Consider the following 25,000-nt stretch of genomic DNA (forward strand, 5'->3'; position numbering starts at 1 on the left):
CTGTCTGTCTCTCTCCATCAGAGTTTGAAGAGTCTGAAAATGTTGTTTCTGTTTGGTTTGGTTTTGTTCCTGCATGTGTATGTACAGGTGTTCAAATCACTGTCAACAAAACATATTTCAAACGCTGCCACTGGAGTTTGAAAACGTGTGAAATGGGACATTATTAGGGCTGTCACAATTATTACATAATCGTCTAATCGTGATTATTTGACATAATCGTGATTATTTTTCATAATCGTCATAATCGTTTCCATGTTCAAAAATGTTCATACATTTTTAAGAAAGTCAAAAATAGTGGAAATAGCAGATCTACAAGCTCACAACGTGTCGCATCGCGACGCGTTGTGAGCTTGTAGATCGGCTATTTCCACTATCAATGTTCTTTTTTAAGTATAAAGTTGTCAAATGTGTCAGTAATTATGTGTCATATCTACCATTTGCAACTTAAAGCAGAAATGGCATTGTCAACGACAAAAACACAATTAAATCGTTAATCGCAATTATTTGAGTGACAAATAATCGTCATGTAAAATGTCATAATCGTGACAGCCCTAGACATTATGTATAATGACGACTTCTAGTTTTTTTCTAATTTTGAGGCCTATATTTTTGTACCTTTACTCAAGTACATTTTGAATTCCAGACTTTTACTTGTAACAGAGTATTTCCACATCATTGTATTGATACTTTTACTCAAGTAAAAACATGTGAGTACTTTTCCCATCACTGCTACTGTAATAATGACAGATGATGATGTGCTAAGTGTTGTGCGATGCTTCTCAGTCTCCGGGGAGTGTTGTCACTCCTCTGTATTTAGTGCTACTGTTGGGGAGGAAAAAAAACAGTTTGACAGGAAATAACGGTGCCTTTCATTAATCATTTAATTGGTAATCATTATACAGCTGCAAGCCGGAACTCATTGTAATGAATGAAGTGCTATTTGAGCCAAAATATGATAGAGTATGTCGATGCAATTTTAACTATAGTACTGTACATCTCTGCAGTGGTTGAAGGAGGAGGTGGTCTGCATACTCTGCTATTGAGACATCTAGATCCTGTGGGGGGTCTAAATCAGGGGCCCTGTTGTATGATTTAACATGAAGCAAACCCAGAACTATTTTCTTACCTTAATAAACATTGTCACACATACTGTATATACAGTTTAGTCTTGTTTCAATCACCATGATATGCATTTTGTGAAAATATGAGGGGGGTGGCCAACTTGTGATGATTTTGATTAGGGATGCGGTATCGGTACTCGTGGTATCGGTACTCGCCCCGATACCGGCCTATTTTGCGGTATCGGTACTCGTCCGATACTGCTCACAAAGCGCCCGAGTACCCTGTGTGTTCCGCCACTTTGCCTTTCTCTCTCTCTCTTAAAGTATCAAAAGTAAAAATACAAAATGTTTGAGCATAGCAGATCTAGAAGATCATGCACAGTACAGGAATTTCCATGGGCTAAACCAAAAAAAAAAAAAAGTGAAATGTGTGGCAGTTGTGCCATGTTCTGGGAAAGCAATGCAATTTAACGTGTTATATAAAGCCAGAAAGTGAGGAACATCTGATAAAAAAAAAAAAGAAATTTTGTATTATTAATTGTACTCATATCGGTACTCGGTATTGGCGAGTACTCGGTATCGGCGAGTACTCAAAATGAAGTACTCGTACTTGTACTCGGTAAGCAAAAAAGTGGTATCAGGACATCCCTAATTTTGATCCAACGCTTCTTCTTCGTGTGATTTATTTTCGGACACACAAACGAGAGCAAAAAAAGCTTAATTTTTGCTCTGATAGAAACCATTGGGTAGGGAGCACAGTGGCGAAGTGGTTAGCAGCACTGTCGCGCTGTCACAGCTAGGAGGTCCTGGGTTCGATTCCCGTCGGGGGACGCTGTGGGCAATGGGGGCGTGTTCCCTCCTCCGCGTCATCAGCACCCACACCCTAGGTGGGGTTGGCGAAAGGGCATTTCTGTGTGGAGTTTGCATGTTCTCCCCATGTCTCCTAGGGTATAGATACCCTCACAAAACATGCCGTAATCCTGGTCTCTATAATGCCTCCCCCTGGTCAGCCGGGGCGCCTGATGGAGGGGAAAGGAACTGGTTGGAATTTACTATGGTCTAAGTGCACAATGTCCCGTTTTACATGTTTCCAAATGTGCAAAAATCGTTTGATTTCAAATGGCCGAATAGGGAAAAAAGACATCCACTGATGTCTTTGGCAGTAAATGAGTTTTCTGCGTGCGGACCCCCTTGAAAACCACATGGTTCATCTCAAGGGCGTAATCCTGTTAAAGACATTTCAGTACTGTACTTGAGTATGTACTTTACAACGCACGCACGCACGCACGCACGCACGCACGCACGCACGCACGCACGCACGCAGACACGCAGACACACACACACACACACACACACACACACACACACACACACACACACACACACACACACACACACACACACACACACACACACACTCTCTCTCTCTCTCTCTCTTTCATCTTCTCCATGCTTTTGTAATCAATTCTTTTCATCCACCCTTCCCCTCACCTTTCCATCCTACCTATATACGCCTATAGCATTCTCCCTTTGTCTGTGGTTCTGTCTGTTCCCCTTCATCTCCTCAGGTCTCTCTCTCATGGTATACAAGGTTATGTAAACGTTGAAGACACCTGAATTAGTCTTACTCTTATTTTATTCACGTGGTATGATTTTCACTGCTTACCTAGCCTCCAGCAGTTGGAGCCGTGTGCGTGTTCATGTGTGTGTGTGTGTGTCTATGTGCATGCGTGTGTGTGTTGTAGGAAATCAGCCGTTGTGAACAAACAATGTCAACTACTGTAATTATGATTGACATTATGACATATACATGTATGCCTACAAAGCGTGTGTTTGTGTGCATGTTTCTGTATTTGTTTGCCTGTTTTCTCTCTCTGTGTGTGTGTGTGTGTGTGTGTGTGTGTGTGTGTGTGTGTGTGTGTGTGTGTGTGTGTGTGTGTGTGTGTGTGTGTGTGTGTGTGTGTGTGTGTGTGTGTGTGTGCGCGTGTGTCCATGTGTCTTTGTTTGTGAGTGTTGGCTGTTTGACGTGTGTGTATAATTTCCCTCTGTTGAAAGGATGCAATCAGCTGTAAGCACGCTGATTACGATCATTGTCACATTTATAATTGCATATTTGGACAAGTGGACCTTATTTCTCTCGCCGTCTCTGAGCGGATGTGGGAGTGCTTGTTTGCCGTCTCTATACGGAGCAAGTGATTTATTCCAAGGTTTTTATGTTTTTTCTCCATCAATTTACAATTACAGCATTTAGCAGATGCTCGTTTCCAGTGTGAATTACAAGGCACAATAGCAGTACATGGCATTGAACCATAGTCAACAAACTGCAGGGTGACTGGTGCCACACAGTGCCAAGAAAACAAGTCCAATAACTGGCAGGTAAACATCAAAACCCAGCATCTGTCTAAACAACACGCTTTGCATAATCACATACCGAGAATGACATGTATTAACGTGACACGACATGACATTCTACTTTGCTTTGTTTCAGACGTGCATTTAGACGAGACAATGCACATTAATGAGCATTCAATACGTGGCCGTGAATTCAATCGGCTGAACATGATCTCCTGTAAACATGCCAAGGATTTTGCTAAGAGCTCATTTCCATCCTTAGTCCCCACACATTAAGAAACACAATGAACCCCACAGGATCAGGCACGGTGGTGCAGTCGGTAGTGGTGTCGCCTCACATCTGGAAGGTCCTGGGTTCAATTCCCACTGTGGGCGCTGTGGGCATGTTCTCTCCTCCTCGTCATGGTCTCCATACCCTTGGCGGTGTTGGCAAGAGGGCATATCTGTGTGGAGTTTACATGTTCTCCCCGTATAGCAGATTCACAAGCTCGAAACATGGTGCGAAGCAGTGTGGTTTTTTCGAGCTCATAGATCTGCTACTTTTGCTATATTTTGTATTTGAATCCTGAAAAGCAACAGTTTTTGAACATACTATATGAGGTTTCCACCCGAAAGAAGACGACAAGTAGCATCTATGAAAACATAGGTGACAACAAGTGGTCCAAGGAATGAGGAGTGCTGGGGGTTGAGATAGAAAGAATTAGGTTCAAGGTTCATGGTTGAACTTCATTGTTACATCGTGTGCACATGGTACATAAGAGCAAAACCTATTTTGTTCAGCTTCCTCCAATGTAGCTGTATGCATGGGTAAAGTAATAATGGGGCAGAGGAAAAGAAAGGGAAAGAGAGAAAAACAAGAGCAGTAAAAGAGTCACTAGTTTTATACTAATTGGATCATAAAAACAGATCAGCATGGGTACAATGTACGAATACGCTTGGCATATTATATTCACCATCAGCATTGATAGAAGGAAGGGTTGGCGGAGTATTATGAGTATTTGTCAGAGTGCAGAAGAAAACAGATTGCCGTGTTGGCCATCTGCAGTGTTTTGCTTTGGATGAAAGGGCAGAAAGTGGAAGCCAGTGAAGGGGAATGTTTATTCTGAAGTTGGAGGCAGGTCAAAGCTCCATTTGACCGGAACAATCTTCCTCTTTCTCTCAGATCTGTTACCTCTTGGCCACTTCAGGACTTATATTCACTTCTCCAAACAACAGGTTTATGCTGTTTGTACTTATGTTGATTTCTGATGTTGATTCGGGTCATTGTACTGTATTCTGAGCTGCGGGTGTGGGTGGGAGAGGGCGAGCAAGCTGTGTGTGTGCGCGCGCGCGCGCGTGCGTGCGTGCGTGCGTGCGTGCGTGCGTGCGTGCGTGCGTGCGTGCGTGCGTGCGTGTGTGCGTGTGTGTGTGTGTGTAATGTTTTATTTATGCATAGGACCCCCTCTAAAATGAGAGAGATGCATCTCAAGGATCCTGACCACATTCTGAATGCAGAAGGGTGCAGAACCTCCCTTTTGGGAGGTTGAACAACTTGGCATTGCCGCAGCCTTCTGGGCCAGTTAAAGGGGTCTGAGTGGGCATGTGTATTCAATTTAGTTTAGCTAGGGTAGTGTTTTTTTTTTTTTACGTGGGTTGTTGTCATGAACTTTCAAGTTTGATTTTGTTGTACCTTTATTTTGTAGTAATCCCAGCCAATCCCTGTGTTGATTGTATTTGAGTTCACCTGTGTCTTGTTAGTCCTGTGTCTATTTAAGTCCTGTGTTTGAGTTTGTCCCTTGCCAGTTTATTAGTCATTAGTTTAGTCATTAGTTTAGTTTCTTCCCAGTATAGTTTAGTTTCCCAGTTTAAGTCTGTTTTTCCTGTTTTATTTTTCATAAAAAATCCTTGAATAAGACGTTCTGCCTCAGTTTGGTTGTTTCTGTTTTTGGATCCAAATATCCTGCTCACACCCTGACAGTTGTTTTGTTTTGTTTAGTTTTGCGACCAGAAAGCAGGTGCTAGTTGGCTGGTTGGCATTGATATTGCGCCTGTTTTGCTTTGTTCAGTGGAAGGCCACAGCGGGAGAAGCTGTGTGTCACAGCAGCATTACATCTGCTGCTGGGATGAGCAGCGCTGCACTGGTTGATCTCTGTTTGAACCAGTGAACAAAGTGATTGAGGCGGGTGTTTCTAAAAAAAAGTGAGTAGCTGCTGTCCATGTTTAAGCCATTGGTAAATGGCAAAGTCAGAGTGGACTTTACATTCTATTCATTCAAGAATAATGTTGTTGATTTTCTGTCTCCCGTGGCGATTCAAAGAGCTCCTCTGTTCTGTTGTTGTTCTTTATGTGAGTGTTTCTACCAGACACTTAAATCCTGCTTTATCTATGTTTAATCTGGTACTTATGTTGAGATTGTCCTTACTTTATTGACAAGTAGAAAGGTGTTGTAAACCTCAATTTCAATTCTCTCTGTCTCTCTTCTTCTTGCTAGCTGGACTGAGATAAAATGTTCATTGTTGTATACCAAGCTTTGATGAGAATCTCTCGAGACACCACAAGAAAAGTATTATCTCTCTCTCGTAGATGTCTCCACAGAGTGAGCGACTTTCCCAACTCTCAGTGGTGGAAAAAGTATAATTATTTTACTTAAGTAAAAGTATCAATAGCTGCAATGCCCGACACTGAGGATATGTTATGTTCTTGTGGTGTGTAAATAATGTGGGTGTAGTTTCTTAGTTTTTTCAAGGTCATCCAGAATCTGCTGGTTGGTACATGTCTTTGACATGAACAAGTCTGAGAAGCACCGCTTCTCAGACGATTCACTTACCGATTCACTTACCGATTACGATTCACTTACCTCCCGATTCCATACGATCTCCATACCTAGGGTGCAGAGTCCATTATTAATTACATTGCGATTCCGGGTTTCAGTGATTGCTGCCATTCAATATTAGTTATTTTGCTTTTTTGCGACCGTAGGTCGCAGTTACTTTTACACTCTCATACTATCCAAACCTCCACCAGCCGTCAGTCCTTCCTTCCTTCCGTCACGTCACGTCACTCGTCACACGTCACACTTTCCCCCTACTCATATCTCCGCCACCGTTGCCCCGATCCATGCCAAAATTTCCACACAAACTCCTTGCCTGCCAAACTACAACCTCCAAGGACCCCCGGAGTTCCAGGGAACCCCAGGTCCCTGGGGGACCCCCAGGTGTAAAAAATGACCAAATGTGCAAAAATGACCACCCCAACGGGGCTGCTCACGGGGAATTCCCGGGGACCACCGACTCCTGGTGCTCCAGAACGGATGCAAAAGTGGTGGCGCCCCCAGTGTAGGACCCCCTCCACTGCAGCTCACATAAAATGCCTTAACTCGGGCTAGGAGCGACCGGGAGAGCCGGGGCCGGTACCTATTCGTCCGCCTCTGCGGCGCAGAGACCTCACCCCTCATTTCTCACATGGCCCTCTTCTAGCGCCACCATGAGGCCGATTCTTGCAAAACACATTTTTGGACACTGCTCCTAAAATTTTTGCCCTAAAATCACGCAAATCGCTACACAGTATGTCTACACTCATCTCATCAACATGGATCTGTCCCATATAGCGCCACCTTCAGGCCGATTTTTTAAAACACATTTTTGCACACTGCTCCTACAGATTTTGCCCTAAAATCACGCAAATCGCTACACAGTATGTCTACACTCATGTCATCAACATGGACCTGTCCCATATAGCGCCACCATCAGGCCAATTTTTTCCAACACATTTTTGGACACTGCTCCTACAGATTTTGCCCTAAAATCACGCAAACCGGTACACAGTATGTCTACACTCATCTCATCAACATGGATCTGTCCCATTTAGCGCCACCTTCAGGCCGATTTTTTTAAGCACATTTTTGGACACTGCCCCTACAGATTTTGCCCTAAAATCACACAAATCGCACAGTATCTCTACAGTCATGTAATCAAAACGCATCTGTCCCATCTAGCGCCACCATCAGGACGATTTTGGTAAAACAAACTTTTGGCCTATTTGTGGAGATAAGCGACCAACGGTCGCTTATCTCCCGATTAGGGAGTCTTACTGGTATATACTAGAACAGGGGTGCCCACACTTTTTTGACGTGAGATCTACTTTTAAAATGACTAGCTCAACATGATCTACCCATCCAAAATGTTTTAGCTGAGGGCCTGAGGGGGGCTTTGGAATAGCAGTATTGGCGTTACATTTTAGACAAACACACTTTCTGTAAGGGGGAAATAAATGGGAAATACTGTGGGAAATGTCTTCATCCCATTCTGTATGGAAGTGGTAGGTTTTGGGGTTCTTTGTAATGCTACTGACTCTTGAACAAAGTATTGCATTGGAGGTTTGCCTACTTTAGAAGCCATGAAGGGAGCTGACAGGCCCTTCTTGATGTCATATTGACATATTCTTTTTATATTTTAATTATATATTTTTAGAGGCATGTCATGTGGTCTACCTGCACACCCTTGGTGATCTACTGGTAGATCACGATCTACCTTTTGGGCACCCCTGTACTAGAACATGTTAGACAATATAAACCATGAGAAGTTGAATCATACAATTCAATACAGCCAGATAACGTCTGGCATTTTTTCTACAAGATCTAAAAGCTCACGATGTGTCGCGACGCAACGCATTGTGAGCTTTTAGATCTGCGATTTTCAAATGGCCGATATTTATATATATATATATATATATATATACGTACACATACATACACACGGCTGAAGTGGTTAGTGTGTTTTGTAACAATAATCCAATATGCAAAGTAACTAGTAACTAAAGTTTTCATATAATTGTAGCGGGTAGGAAGTACAATACTTACTCTGAGATATAGTGGGGTATTGTAAGTACCGAAGAAAGCAAAAAAGAATACCTCAAAAGTGTACTTAAGTTCAGTACTTGAGTATTATGCACTCAGTTACTTTACACCACTGCAAGAAGTAGCTAGCAGGACAAGGAGCTTTTTTTTGGCTCATTTTCTCCAAGGTCTGCCCAATGTCTCCAGTGAATGTGGCGCTGACCTGGAGAAGCCTTGTAGAGGCCTTGTTAAAACCTCTGATTTACTTTTATTGGGAAAGACGGGAGCCAACACTCTCATTGTGTTGGCTTTTTAGAGGAGCCAATCGTCAGTGGAGGCCAGGGCTGGATATCCAGCATAACAACACGCATTGTGCCCTCTACAGGGAGACACTTAAACTTTGTACATTACATCGTGTCGCACACCTAAAATAGACGATCTACAAGCTCACAATGCATCGCACTGTGATGCCAGAACACAACATAATATACTTTAACTCACTTGCCGCCAAAGGTGTGATATGACGAGATGTTGTCCAAAGCCCAGACCACCAAAGGTGTGATATGATGAGAGTTATTGTCTCCACCAGCCGAAGGCTGAGGGAGAGTATGTTTTCCCCTCCGTCCGTCCGTCCGTCCGTCCGTCCGTCCGTGCGTGCGTCCGTCCGTCCGTCCGTGCGTGCGTCCGTGCGTCCTCGCAGTTTGTGAGCAGCTAATCTCAGTCACCGTTGGCCCGATCGCTGCCAAACTGAGCACACACACTCCCTGGATGCCAATCTAGAACCTCTGCCCCACATTTTTCAAATCAGCCTCATGGTGGCGCTATAACAGGCCGATTTGTGTGGCCTGGTTGTTACCAGCTAATCTCCGGCGCCGTTGGCCCGATCGCTGCCAAACTGAGCACACACACTCCCTGGATGCTAATTCAGAACCTCTGCCCCACATTTTTTAAATCAGCCTCATGGTGGCGCTATAACAGGCCGATTTGTGTGGCCTGGTGGAGACCTGTGCTCGGAAGAGCACTGCTTCTAGTTATTAGTGTGGTTGCCCTATAGTATTTGTCAGACTTTATTCCTTCCATCCATCCATCCATCTTTCTTTCATTCCCCTCCTAGATAAACTTTTTTTTTTGCAGAGCGGCAAACCCATTGATCACGCCTGACACTATGGTTCCCCTGACACATCACTGTGACATTTACTGCTATTTCCTGAAATATTCCTGCAAATGCATTTTTCCACAGGTTTATTTACCTGTTTTGCCTTTGTAATTTGTATGGTGAATGGAGAGTATTTTTGCAGACACTCGCAAATGACAATAAACCACTCCATTCCCATTGAAAAGCAGAATCCACCTTCATAGGTAGATTTAAACTTCGATTTCTAGCTGTTCTACAAGGTAAATTTTCTGCAAATCCCCTGAAAATCTATTGTCTTGTCAATGGCAGGACCTGTGAAGTTCTGAAATGGCACATCTGTTCTGGCATAAAAAGGACAAGGAGGGACAAGAACTGACAGATACAGAGATATTTGCAAGAGTGACTCGCCTCAAGGCAACCACACTTGCAATTTCCAATCGCATCTTTCTATTTATTGAGCGGTGCAAACCGCTCCTATATTTCACTTTCGGTTTATCTAGTTAAAACATATTAGCACGGGGCGATTCTTTCATTCTTCATCGATTGGCTAGTTGAGTAATTAAACATAAGAATCAACCAATCAGAAACTGTTCTACTCATGATGACATGTGTTAGCCAAACAGAACAGACCAATCAAATGCTGTGTTGTTCATGTTAATTTAGATCTGTCTTGGCCATTACACTTGCACTTGAGACCGGTTTAAAATTCATGAAAGGTCCAGGCGTAATGGCCAGGTTGTTTCATATCCTGGACCTCTCCTAAACCTTAAACTAACAGATTGAACATCACACAGGATTCGAAACAGCAACCACGCTACATTACCCTTGTAGGCTATGATTACTGTTTCGAATCCTGTGTGCTGTTCAATCTGCCAGTTTAAGGTTGGTCATGCCAAGAAGTGCTGGGTTGCCCTCCTGTCTGTTTTTCCTGTTTTCCCTCTGTCTCCTAAACCTTAAACTAACAGATTGAACATTACACAGGATTCGAAACAGCAACCACGCTACATTACCCTTGTAGGCTATGATTACTGTTTCGAATCCTGTGTGCTGTTCAATCTGACAGTTTAAGGTTGATCATGCCAAGAAGTGCTGGGTTGCCCTCCTGTCTGTTTTCCCTCTGTCTCCTAAACCTTAAACTAACAGATTGAACATCACACAGGATTCGAAACAGCAACCACGCTACATTACCCTTGTAGGCTATGATTACTGTTTCGAATCCTGTGTGCTGTTCAATCTGCCAGTTTAAGGTTGATCATGCCAAGAAGTGCTGGGTTGCCCTCCTGTCTGTTTTCCCTCTGTCTCCTAAACCTTAAACTAACAGATTGAACATCACACAGGATTCGAAACAGCAACCACACTACATTAAACCCTGTAGTCTATGATTACTGTTTCGAATCCTGTGTGCTGTTCAATCTGCCAGTTTAAGGTTGATCATAACAAGAAGTGCTGGGTTGCCCTCCTGTCTGTTTTCCCTCTGTTTCCCTCTATCTAGAGATACTCAGATTTTCTCAAAGTCACCTTTACAATTTACAATTATAAATTCAAATTTACAATTACTCACACAATAACAATACTATTATACTTACTAATTTTGTGTAGAAGAACCTATATTATATAATACATAATGTGATGTCATAATGATAACACTTTCATGACTGAGTATAATTGGTTTATATTATGATATAGAATACATTTTAGGATCCATACATGGAGGTCTGTGTTACAGTAATATGGTGAAGTGAGCAGAGCACTCACTTGGGCAATGGTTCAAGATTGTGTTTATATTGAAGCTGCAATCCGTACCTTATTTTAACCATTTTAACCCTGGCATCACTGCTTTGGACATTAAATACAACAAATTCGATACATCTGTTTGTGAGTCTGTCTCAAACATGATTTTAGATGTGAACAAGAGGAAACTAAGGCAAAGGAATGGACTGCCTTTAGCAACCCTTGACTATAATCCATTGAGTGATCTCTGACGTTATAGTGATATATGTCATAGTAATAAATATGGAGGTAAAACAGCATGCGCAAATCTTCATTGCAACAAGTAGAGCTGGTAGAGCAATAGACTCAGAGAAAATAACAAGGAAGCGTTTTGTTACTCCATTGATGCTAACATCCAGTGAGTTTTTGAGAGCACTTTTACGGGAGATGTGTTAACGGTACACACCCACGCGACCCCTCATCAGTTTACAGACATCAAAACAAGGTACAAAAGAACGAGCTAAAGAACGTACAATGGTCATACATATTATGAAAATCTATATTTCTTTTTTCGTTACGCTATTAAGGATCACATGCATAATGAAAATTGCCTTTGCACCGCTCACTTCGCACGGGTGCGATTTTTTTAATTTTTGTTTTACTCTAGATGTCTTCGCTAACCAATGATTCACCATTTGTTTTTGTTACTCTCTGGACCACGTGGAGCCACGTGGATCAAAAAAGATTCAGTCTCCATGACAAAATGAGAAAATGCATTTGTCATGGCTGCGGTCAACTGCCTGTATCTTTCCATTGGATTAACGCCACTGGACCATTCTTTTTTTCCCGGCTTCAAGAGAGCCACGTGCGTATTTTGAGACCATTCGTGGGTGGATCAGGGATGATTTTTCAAAGGTTAGTGAAAAACGATTAAAATTACTAAAAAATATTCATCTCTCTCTCTCTCTCTCTCTCTCTCTCTCTCTCTCTCTCTCTCTCTCTCTCTCTCCCGCCCGTAGGACACGGAGGTCATCAACACGGCCATCTTGACAGGGCGTCGCGTTGCCGTGCCGATCAAGCTGGTCACCGTGGAGACGGACGGACGTGTGAGAGAGGTGGACGACTCCGTCACCTGCACTTCTACTGACGTGGACGTTGTCAAGGTACGCGCATGCATGCACACACACACACACACACACACACACACACACACACACACACACACACACACACACACACACACACACACACACACACACACACCATAATGACCCATAATCATACACTCATCACTGTCGGCCGTGCTCCCTGTGCTATTATTGCGGTATACTCTTGGTCAGCCGGCCGGTGGTGCGGCGGTTGTGGAAGGAAGAAAGATCGAGGCAGTATCTCAGTAGTTGGGTACTTTATTCAGTATGGAAAACGAACAAAGTTTCAAGTCATCGGAGCATAAAGTTTGCCGTCCGAGTATGGTGAAGTCTAACGCAATTGTTCAGGACAACACACCTTCATTTTGAATTACACAGGATTATATGGGGGACGGGTCTCCTTTCCGACACATCCCCGCAGGTTAGCATTCACCAGCATCAGCAGGTTAGCTACTCACCGGTTAGCATTCACCAGCGTTAGTTTTACTGAGGTTAAGGTTAAGGTTAGGTTTAGGTGGTCGGAATGCAGACGTGTCGGAGTGCCGACGTGTAACCGATTATATGGGTAGCATTGTCCCCTCTACTGGCCAATGAGATCACTATGCGTCTAAAGGGGCAGAGCTTTTCACCATACACAGGGAGGCAGTTAGTTAAGATTAGAATACTATGCCGAGGTAATTACTTCTTACATGAGTTTTTGAGAATTTACAAAGTTATATAATCAATCTCACACATTCAAAGAAAAATCAAAGAAAATAATGAAAGAAAAGAGAAAGGATTGAGGATAAATTGCAACGATTAAAACTACCTGAGAATAGTGAACAAGCTTTTGCCCCACAAGCGGTCATGGACAAAAGCCACTTCTTGGTTCCAGACAAAAGGCTTTTGTCTTGTAGCCTTGTAAGGCATAGAGAAATGTAACGCCTAAAATAGAACATTCCTTCTCACCATTTGGCAAACTGTGTGTTGTATAAAGATTTCTTCCTGTGTTTATTAGTGATACAGTCAAGGCTTACAAAGAAATTATAACAACTCGACATCAACTGATTTTTAATCGCAGACTAAGTTTAAAGATTACTCAACACCTTGAATTCGATCCGTGTAAGTCTTTATGTTTTAAGGAGAGGAGATAGACACATGCTAATCTTGTGGCCAGGGACGTGCAGAGAATGTTAGAGAGGCAGGGGCTGAAATTCCTAAAAGGGCCTTTTGGTGAAAATATCGACAGATAAATCAGAAGATAAACGACCTCCAAGCTCGCAACGCGTCGCAGCGCATTGATACCATGCTCGATGCTTGATACCACACTGAACTAAGCATAATCAAGTCATAACTGGAAATGTGACGTACGGCATGGTTTTCTTTCACCATAGTAAAAACTGCATTCATGGTCTAGTGAGGGCACTTTTTACAGACGAATGAAAGGGCAGGGGCTCAAGCCCCCTTTGATGTCTATGTGTGCGTGTGCCTGCTTGGGGCCATCTCGGCTGTATTGTTTCTAGAAACTTATGTGGACAAAAGAATAGCAAGGCCTGTGGAATCCTGTTAATTAACAGATTGAGGTGCTGGAGAGCTTCAATGATTTGAGTTCTGACCTACAGTTCATATAACCTTGTTCTGCCTGAGACGATGAAAAACTTAACAGCAGGGTATTAGCAGCTGGTCAGTGAATTTTTACTTCAAAGGAAAACACCACTCTTTCTCATTGTGCCATTTGGTCATTTGTTATTTCAGGTTTACCACATTATTTTGGAATCAGATGAATCCATGCTATGTTGATGTGATATGATGATGGGCAGGCAAACAACTGGCCTTTCCTGGGCCCACTCCAGTACCGTTCCACCACAACACAATGCAACACTCTGAGATGAGAGAGGAAGTGACAGAAGTGACAGATTATAGGAGAGTAACTGAGGGGAGAGGAGAGGAGAGGAGAGGAGAGGAGAGGAGAGGAGAGGAGAGCTAAAAAATAAAGAGAGCTATAAAATCCAGATTTATTTATCAGAAAAGTAGATTTTCTGATCTTTTTTTTAAATGCCCAGTCTATATGCGCTGCGCACGTCAAAGAAAGTGCACGTCAGAGAGAAATTACATTAATTTGGTGTTGGTCAGAATATATTGCAGAACCTTCCCAGTGAGCAAAAAGTAGTCTAGATCACGTTTAAAAGACGTCATTTCTGGACGGTCAGAAGACGTACCCTGAAGAGCCAGAATGAAAGTTTTTTATACGTCTTTTCTAGACGTTATATAGACGACATTAAAATACGTGGCAAAGACGTGATTTCCGGACGTCCGTAGACTTACCCTGAAGAGCCAGAATGAAAGTTTTTTATACGTCTTTTCTAGACGTTGTATAGACGATATTAAAACACGTATTAAAGACGTGATATGTGGACGTCCGGAGACGTACTCAGCAGAGCCAGAATGAAAGGTTTTTATACGTCTTTTCTGGACGTTGTATAGACGTCATTATAATACCTATTATAGACGTGATTTCCAGACGTCTTCTGGCTGTCTATAAAGACCCATTTATAGACGTAATTCCTGGACGTCTTCAGGCTGTCTATATAAAGACGTCCTGAAATAATGTCTTTTAAATGTATGGAAATAAAGTCCAAAAAGACGACTTAATTTCTATACATAAGAGACTTAATTTCAGGACGACTTCTGACTGTCTAAAGATATTAAAGATGTGATTTCAGGACATCCAGAACACATTAGTTAACACCTTGTAAGCCGTCCGCACTTGCCCGTACTTGTCCCGACTAAAAAATCGTCCGATCGTCTTTTCCCGTACTTTCCCGTAATTTATGAAATTAATCATAATTAAAAAAAAAATACAGTCGCCAGCCGTGCTCTGTCTCTTTAAGAGACCTCCTGAGATGGGATCACGTCAGAAACGTGATGACGTCATCGGCTGGGGCTGCAACTGGTATCCTCGGGCGGCCATTACGTTCCCTTGTATTGTGAACGGTGCAGGCTGGCTAGAGCATCCCCTCGTCTTTTTCGCTCAGACGACAGACGAAATCAAGGCTTCGGAATGAGTGGAATACATGGAATTAGATCGATGTGCGTGCGACGAGGACGTAATGTACTTTCGAGCGCTGTTTTTTCTCACGGATTACCCCATCTCGCTCCATGCAAATGAACGGAGGAAAACACCCTTCAGCAGCATATAAGTAGGTGGCCGACCAAAAATGCACGTATTGCTGGCTTGCACTGAGCGACCCGAGCGCGTTGTTTATCATTTGGTGTGTTTGTTTTTTAAAACATGTTTATAAATAAAACGCAGATTGCACGGCTGTACCTCTGTTCAGGGGGTCCAGGGGTGGCAGATAGTTGGACATCCAGATCAGCTCTTCAGCTACATTTTTATTGACTGGCCCCATTGTAGACACCAACTGAAATGATTAATCTGTCCTATGCAGGGATCCAGATCTTTACAACAAAAATCTATTTACTTTAAGATAAGTACTAATTTTCAGGTAAAGGACGGACCACATACACACATTTAGTCCTAATGGGTGTGTCTGCAGCTCCATCTGGAAGAAGCACCCAAAATACAGCTTGAGCGCCTAACAAAGCGTGCAAAGATGGATCCCCACATATGTCTGACTGATTTCAACATCTGTGTGTAAAATGTTACTATCAAGAAAAATGTAGCTCTCAGAAGACATGTCCTAACAATTACAATTTGTGTAGAGGGGAAAAAAAGAGCAGACAATGTACAGAGTGACATTTTTACTAAGTATTCTGAAAATACACATTAACATGAATAAACCAACATGCACAACGTACAGTGTTCTCAAACAAGTCTATGAACCCATCTATACAATCTATGATAAGTATAGCTCTTTTACTGCCAAAAATGTATTTGGCGTTTACCACGTATTCTGAAAATACACATCGACATGAATCAAATATACACAACATACAAAGTGCTTTCAAACAAGTCTATGAACCCATCTATAAAATAAAAATGTTTAATCTGCAGCACTATGCCCCCCGTCCCCCGATATACACATTATGCAGAATTACCCCCACCCTCTCCCAGGGGCATGTTTCAGGTGGTCCCCTCCCCTGTAGCCAGACGTATCTGTGACTCTGTGGCGGTAGGCTCGGACTTCATGACAGCCGCTAAAAGAAGAAAAAAAGAAAGAAACACACACAAAGAAAATACATTTAAAATAGATAAATGCAGTTGCCACTGACATTCACTTTAGATGAGTAGATAAAAAGATATATGGCATAAGCTTTGAGCACAAATAGGGATATCAAACATATTCTAGTATGAGACAATGTAACTGTTAACACTGGTTTGTTTTCCACAAGCATCTTGTTTGTTTCCATCTTGTTGATGGCTTAACTGTCACTGTGAGAGACAAGGGATATGATCGTGCCACCAAATCTACAATTCTAAAATGCAACAAAGCTTATAGAGCTGTATCCTACTACGGATTATAAACAAAGGCTTTTGAGATTTAACTCTGGTAACAAGTAACAATATTAACTTCTGCATGGGGTAGATGACAGAGTATACAGCATCTTGCAACAACACTAAGCTACCCATGTAGCTGTCAAACTACTGGTCTACAAGATACACTACACCACTAAGATACCCATGTACCTTAAACTACTGGTCTACAAGATACACACACTACACTGTACACCATTAAGATACCCATGTACCTGTCACAAAAGTCCACAATCACAACAACAGAGGCAGCTCCACAAATCATGTTCAACACAGATTTGGCTCAAAGGGTTAAATTTGTTTTCTTGCTATGCCAGAAAAATGTTGAATGCCTTACGAAAGTGTCTAGTACCTTTCCTATGCCAACTTCTAATCAAGTATTCAATCAAAAGCGACAATATGAATATTTATCTAAAAGGAGCAAGACCTTTAGTCAATATTTCTATGAATATCAACTATTCACAATAAATGCTATTCACAATAAACGGGTATAACATGTTTCTATGAGGTGCAGGCTGTAGTTAATAAGTTAAGTCAAAGTGAAAACATCATCTATTAATCTAAGTGAGTCTGAGAGGGAGACAGTGAGTCAATGCAAACTTACCAATCACCAAATACTTAATGTGCAGCTGCTGAAAGCCAAACTTCCCTCTCATGTTGGTCTTGCTTGTTAATGTTGCAGCCATGACTACACACTCCTTGATGTTTCCCCCCGCCTGTGAAATTATATTTCTGTTAGTTGATCAGCAGTCACCCTCAGGCCTGAACACTTTCAAAATAGCTCGATTCTATACTGTAGGTCCCAAAAGGTTCTTTGAAGCCAATTTAAAGGACAACTCCACCCTAAATCACTTCTAGGCTAATGTTCCTACTTATATTGATCAATAATTACTGTCCATGTGGTCTATTAGGCACAAATGCCCCTGTTGTCAGAGCATAGGGTGGAGCCTATAAGCCTATTGCTATTTACACTATTTGTTGCGGTCAAAAGTGATTTTCTTTTTCATGAAAGGGTTACTAGTTGTCATTACAAACACAGTCATGCCTTGGTTGTCCCACACAAGCCACCACAATCTCATAGATCATGGTTTGGGGTGAGCATTCGGCACAACTGCCAATCAAAGTAACTGTACTGGCCAATCACAGGGCATCTTTTCCGGGACTTGGAAAAACACATAAAAGCATAACATCTGTTTAGCAGAGTGTGGTGGCTTGTGTGGGACAACGATGACATGGATGTGTGTAATGACAACTAGTAACACATTCATGAAAAATAAAAGCACTTTTGACCACAACAAATAGTGTAAAAGCGATAGGCTTATAGACTTTGCTCTATGCTATGAGAGCTGCTGGGTTCTGCTGGGGAAACTGGACACCAGGGGCATTTCTGCCTAATAGACCCCATGGACAGTAATTTTGGATCATTATAAGTAGGAAAATGAGCCTAGAAGTGATTTTGAGGCGGAGTTGTCCTTTAAGATTAAAGTTAGCATTGGACAACAAACATAAGAAATACTTACTTGTTTTTTGGGGGGGTCATGCCATTCCGTAGCAGTTCCTCCAGGTTTTGAAGAGATCAGCCCATGGCAGCGGATTTAGTTCAACCTATTGAATAAGAATCAACTTTGTCACATCACAGGTTTACAGGTGTAACACAGAGGGGGACATTTGTTTTGCGAGTTACATTGTTTATTTCCACAAAAAAAAAATGAGTTTAAAAATACATATATCTATACATGGTATATCCAGTGTGGCAAGTACCTGAGGTTATACAATAAATATATTTAGGCATATAGGCATTAAACCAAAGACTGCTGTTTTAAAATATAAAAAGGGGCTTACTGACAGCTCTCCCGTTGTGATTGGACAAGGTTCAACAACCCAGAATTTTGAATTTGAATCCAGCCTTGTTGAGAATACAATAATAGTATAAACTACACTGCTCAAAGAAATGAAGGGAACAAAATGTTCCCTTGATTCTTTGCTCAAAGAAATGAAGTGAACAAAATGTTCCCTTGATTCTTTGCTCAAAGAATGAAGGGAACACAATGTTCCCTTGATTCTTTGCTCAAAGAATGAAGGGAACACAATGTTCCCTTCATTCTTTGCTCAAAGAAATGAAGGGAACACAATGTTCCCTTCTTTCTTTGATCAGTACTAGAGTATAATATACTCAAATACATTCAAATAAATTAAGGGAACATTTTGTTCCCTTAATTTCTTTGGGCAGTAGGCTATACTGCTCAAACTACCTAAAAGGTATAAAACACAGGACACAGAAACAGCATGAAAGCAAGGCCTTTTAGTAGCTTCAGATGCTTAGCATTGAATAAGCTAGCAGATGCCTGTTCAAAAACAAAATAAATTGGGGGGTAACTGTAACAAAGACATGTGTATATAATGTACCCAAATGAGTGAAAACATGTTCTATTGCATACAATTGCATGTGTACCACATAAGCAATGTTGTATTATAGGCCTAGAAAGTACAATTTGTATATTGTCCAAAAGTAGGAGAAGTCAAACAAGACAAAACCACAATTCAAACAGACACTCAATTAAAAGACTTGGTTTAACTACTTACCAGCAAAGATAATGTTTCAAATATGTCCCAGAGAGCTGAAATGAGGTGTCTGTGTCCTTTCCTTGTCTGTGGCCAACTGTAACTAACTAACTGCCTGCCTGAGCAAGCAGCAGGAGGCGGAGCTTTGAGCTACATCAAAGGGCTTACTGACAGCTCTCCTCTTGTGATTGGACAAAGGACAACGACCCAGAATTTTGAATTTGAATCCAACCTTGTTGAGAATACAATAATAGTATAAACTACACTACTCAAAGAAATGACCTTCGTTCTTTGAGCTTTCTTTGAGCAGTACTAGAGTATAATATACTCAAATAAATTCAAATAAATTAAGGGAACATTTTGTTCCCTTCATTTCTTTGAGCAGTAGGCTATACATGTAGAAATGTACTTTCTTACATCATGAAATGATATAAATTATATTTTCTGTTTTCATGCAAATCCATTATGTTGTAGCTACTGTGCTGTTTTTATTTCCTTTGTCTAAATGCATTGATAATTAGGCATTAAACCAAAGACTGTTGTTTTAAAATATAAAAAAAGGAAAGAAAGCCCTATGGAACATTTTCTGGATACCACAATCACATGTCAATACAATAAGCCAAATAGCCAATACCTTTTCATTTCAAGGTACCCCACTTGATATGCATTAAGCCACATGCAGACTTAGAGTGTACAACTGGAATGAATCGAATGGACCTTACTCATAAAGGTCCATTGGTTCCCTTCTGAATCTGAATTACACCTGTAAGCATCCATTTGGTTCCATTCGTACATTCTCAGAGTTACAGACCTGTAGGTCCATTTGATTACATTTGGACAGTCTCTTAATAGAAATCCATCTTCAGCCGCTTATCCGGAATCGGGTCGCAGGGGACAAGTAAGGTTACATTTGTACACTCTCAGATTTATAAGCCTCTAAGGGTCCGTTTGTTCACTCCAAAGACCCTGAGTCTGACTTCAGGCTGAACCCAAAAAGCCCCCAAACACAGAGGGCAATTTGCCTACTTTGCAAAAACAGGCAATAGGCCTATAGGCAAGTAACCGTAGCCTTGCCCTAGGCCACTGCACCTTCTGTATACTGGTTGTTGATAACAAATGGCAGGTCACTACATTAAGGCTTTACATGCACATTATGTGCCAGTTTTTACAAGCTTGCTCATATTTTGATCCAAATGTTAAATTCTATACTACATGGTTTATAAAGACCCCTGTCCCTATTGTACGTGCGTGCATGCGTGCCTGCTCTGGTGTTGCTGGTATGTGTCTGGGTAGGGGGCTGAGGCAGGCCCACAGGCCCATATACTCAGGAATCGGGATCTTGCCTGTGCAGCAGTGCACAAGGGTCTGAATGTGTAATCGTGCCCCTCGAATATCCTCTATGTGACCAGGGTGTACAGAACATGCCTCCATTGGCTGACCACACTACAAAAACATAATATTGTTACCACAGTAACTATGAAAAAATGTGACCTTTGGCCTTTGAAAAACTACAAGAACAAGGTGCTAAGAACTAGGTACACTCTAGCAAACACTAAAAACCACCAGCAATTCCCACATCCTAGCTGCCTGCAACACCCCCACAAGCAAATATGCTATCACACAGAAGCCCAAAGCATGCCCTAGTACACCGGATACACTCTAACAATCAACCCTACAACAGGCTACACACACACACACACACACACACACACACACACACACACACACACACACACACACACACACACACACACACACACACACACACACACACACACACACACACACATGGCAGAGGAAACCATGCAAGGCACCAACCTGCTCACCGGGAGCAACTAGGGGTTCAGAGTCTTGCTCAAGGACTCTTCAACACTAACTCTGGGGGAGCCTGAGTTCGAACTGGGAACCCTTCAGGAACACTCCGTGTTCTAATGACGGTTTCTCTACCGCTGAGCCACTGCCGCCTTGTAAAAGTACAACGTTATCATAATATATTTATAGTATCAAACATTGAAGTACTCTTTTATGACCCAGGCCAGAACAGACCTTTTTTTAATAGCTTCCAAAATAGCCGATCTACAATCTTGTGGTGAAGAGTATGCATAGTGATGTAATGGCGTAGACAGGATTTAGGGTTGTGGAGGCCCCTGGCCCTGGGCTAGAGTCACTGATTAGGCCCCCCTACCACAGAATGGTTAACTAAAACTACCCAAACTAGGAATTATTACACATACATATTATTGTCATAATTTAAAGCAGAGGAAAAAAGCAAGTCCGTACACTGAGAATGACAGGAAATACTATACTGCCTTACAAAGCCAAAGTACAGTAACTACAAAGGACTGACTGATTTTCTTTTTTTTTTAATGTACTGTATTTCAACTGTTCAGCCAAATTAGATATTGGCATATACATGATAATACACTGATTGTACATCTGTTTATGCCTAAGGCTATTTTGACCTTTTAGGGACATCAATGACTTCTTATTTTTGCAAGTCAACTTGACCTTTGATGACGTCTCATCTCTTTGACACACACACACACACACACACACACACACACACACACACACACACACACACACACACACACACACACACACACACACACACACACACTCAGAGGGACAGGCTGCTTGTTATCCAACAATGATGAACATGTATTTAATCTCTGTAACATTAATGTTCAGTTAGTACAGAATGATTCAGGGTAGCAGCATGATTAGTCTACTATCATCAACAACAACAATAAATATCACATGGCCTTTGGCTATGTTTGGTAAATGCACATGACACACAATAGTGGTTGTACAATGTTATTTTCTGACTCTATGTCGTAGTAGTCTAGTGTGCACCTGACATCAGTAGTCTAGTCAGTGGTCTGTACTGTTGCAAGTCCAACAGCAGCACACAACAAGACAGTACTACAGTATTGGAAAAATTTAAATATTCAGTACTTCTGGTTGTCAATGGACGTCCAGATTATGGCCTGTCAGGACGCATTTGCTCAATGTAATTTATGAACTAAATCTGGTTGTCAATGGACGTCCATATTATGGCCTGTAGGAACGTCTTTTCTCAACTAAATTGGGCTGTCAATGGGCGTACAGATTATGGCCTGTCTGGACGTATTTTCTCAATGTCATTTATAAACTAAATCTGGTTGTCAATGGACGTCTAGATTATGGCCTATAGGAACGTCTTTTCTCAACTAAATCGGGCTGTCAATGGGCTTACAGATTATGGCCCGTTTGGGCGTATTTGCTCAATGTCATTTATCAACTAAATCTGGTTGTCATTGGACGTCCATATTATGGCATGGCATCAACGTCTTTTCTAAACTAAATCTGGTTGTCAATAGACGTTTTGATTATGGCCAATTAAAAACGTCTATACTCAACTAAGTCTGGTTGTCAATGGACGTCCAGATTATGGCCTGTCAGGACACATTTGCTCAAAGTCATTCAAGAAACTAAATCTGGTTGTCAATGGACGTCCAGATTATGACCTGTAGGAATGTCTTTTCTCCACTAAATCTGGGTGTCGATGGACGTACAGATTATGGCCTGTCTGGACGTATTTTCTCAATGTCAGTTGAGAAATATCAACTAAATATGGACGTCATTGGACGTTCATATTATGGCAAAACAACAACGTCTTGTCTAAACTAAATCTGGTTGTCAATGGACGTCCAGATCATGGCCTGTCGTAACGTATTTGCCCACTGTCATTTATCAACCAAATCTGGTCGTTGATGGACGTCCGGATTACGGCCTGGACGGACGGACGGACGTAATATCAACTTGATTTGGACGTCCACGGACGTTGCTTGCTCACTGGGTTTGTTGTGTTTTAGGAGGACTGGGCTGCGGACATTTTGCCCCTGTGCAGTGCTCTAAATATAACAAAATCCGTAGCAGAATTACCCTTATTAAAGTGAAAATCGATTTGACGATTTTTATTTTTTTAAATCTTCCAAACAAAAAAAAAATCTGATTTTGATTAAGAATCAATTAATCGCCCAGCCCTAGAGGAGAGGAGAGGAGAGGAGAGGAGAGGAGAGGAGAGGAGAGGAGAGTCCTCAGAACCCTATGTGTCTTCCTGACGTTGAATTTCAAAACGCCGGAATGAGAAAATCAATAGCAATCTTGCTCTCACTTACTTACTGAGGTTCACAACGGAGGTGATTTCCGACGGTAACTCCGGGACAAGGTGGAGGGCATGCATGCATATCTGTATAAACAGGTAGTCGGAATGCTAGGCTCAGCGTAACGCGTAATTTATATATGCGCTCTGAAAATAGCCGATCTACAAGCTTGGAGGTGGGCTATTTTTATATAAACCAGAGTTAGGATGCGTTGACAAAAAAGAACACAGAACCCCCCTGGGGTGCCGTGACGGCAGTCCAAGGGTGCCGCGAGATAATTTGATAATATTTGGAATTTATTTGGGCACTTATTTAGTATCATTTTAAACAAAAAGTAAACAAATATTTTCAGTCAGTTTGAACCAAAATGGCTATTATCTCAATGTTTTCTTCGCAACATAATCGCTAAAATATTTCATAAATATAAGGTGTTGGGAGTGAAAATATTATTATTAATATAATGTAGGGGTGCCACGGATGAAAATAATATTTATAGGGGTGCCCTGAGCCAAAAAGGTTTTGGAACCCCTAGTGGCTCCAACAAGGATGCCATATCTTGTACACGGTACACAAAGCCTACAAATAGCCTCCAAAATGGGCACCGACTGCAAATCTCGCGAACGTCCTGTTTACTATCCCGCGAGAGTTTGTTGTTGGGACAGAGAAAGGTCGATAATAATGTTGGGAATATTATGTGGCTTGTAACGATCGGTTCCAATATTTAGTTCAGTGACCATGAAGCTAAAGAGTTGTTCTGAAACTGTGTTCACGTTCACTCTCCCACTGGAAATGACTAGAATCCAACCTCTGCCTCCTAAAAAGGTATTGCATGCTACGGGAATTAAACCGGAATTGGTGCATCTTGCTATCGCCATCTTGGATAGGGCCTATCCACAAGTTTCCTGTGTCCCATGAGCCCTTGCGTGAAATGTGGGCATCACTTCCTGTTCCTCTTAGCTGTTTCATTCTGATTGGTTGCTGCTGCCTGTGACACCTGAATCTCTGCATGGTGATTACTTGATGCTTTGTTAAGTGATTTGAATCAGCTGTGTGGAGGAAGTGAAGCCCACATCAACACACCCCCTTTTCCCCATTACACTCCTTGGGAAACGTGTGGATATAGTGTGAAGAGATACGGTGAGTGGAAATGGTCAAACTAGACTTCTCAAATTGGATTGCAGTTAAGTAGATTTTGTAGCAGCTACAAATGCCGGGCTTTGCTTTGCATTTTAATAATAATAATAATAATAATAATAATATTTAGAAGAAGAAGAAGAGGAAGAAGAAGATCTTACCCACAGGTTGAGAACCACTGGTCTAATAAAGGAGAAATCCGTCCAAATAATGATCTTTAACAAGTGTCCCAATGTCACAGGCCCAGAGATTGATTGTCCTTGTTGCCCCCAACCCCCACATCCCCACCCCCCACCCCCAGCCGTTGGCCCGGACCCAGACGCCAGCCCTTACCCTGACAGTTTCAATATGGAGGTAATTTCCTGTTACAAGGCAACAGGACTGGAGCTGTTTAAATACGATCAATAACAACACAGAGAATGGAAGGAACTCATTCAGCTGGGTGGAATGCTAGCACACTCTG

At 41.9% G+C, this 25,000-nt stretch overlaps 1 protein-coding gene across 1 annotated transcript in view; it reads left to right on the top strand.

Moving 5' to 3' along the window:
• LOC308295695 (transmembrane protein 132B) overlaps window positions 1–25,000 on the top strand; it is a gene marked incomplete at both ends in the record, with an annotated part of 319,995 nt that overhangs the window by 224,254 nt on the left and 70,741 nt on the right. The window contains one exon of the mRNA XM_080738744.1: window positions 12,091–12,234. Within this exon, the coding sequence (XP_080594870.1) occupies window positions 12,091–12,234 (144 nt within the window). The remainder of the gene's footprint in view (window positions 1–12,090; window positions 12,235–25,000) is intronic.

The sequence above is a fragment of the Nannobrachium achirus genome (assembly GCF_963921795.1).
Source record: "Nannobrachium achirus genome assembly, chromosome: 12".
NCBI classification, from domain to species: Eukaryota; Metazoa; Chordata; class Actinopteri; order Myctophiformes; family Myctophidae; genus Nannobrachium; species Nannobrachium achirus.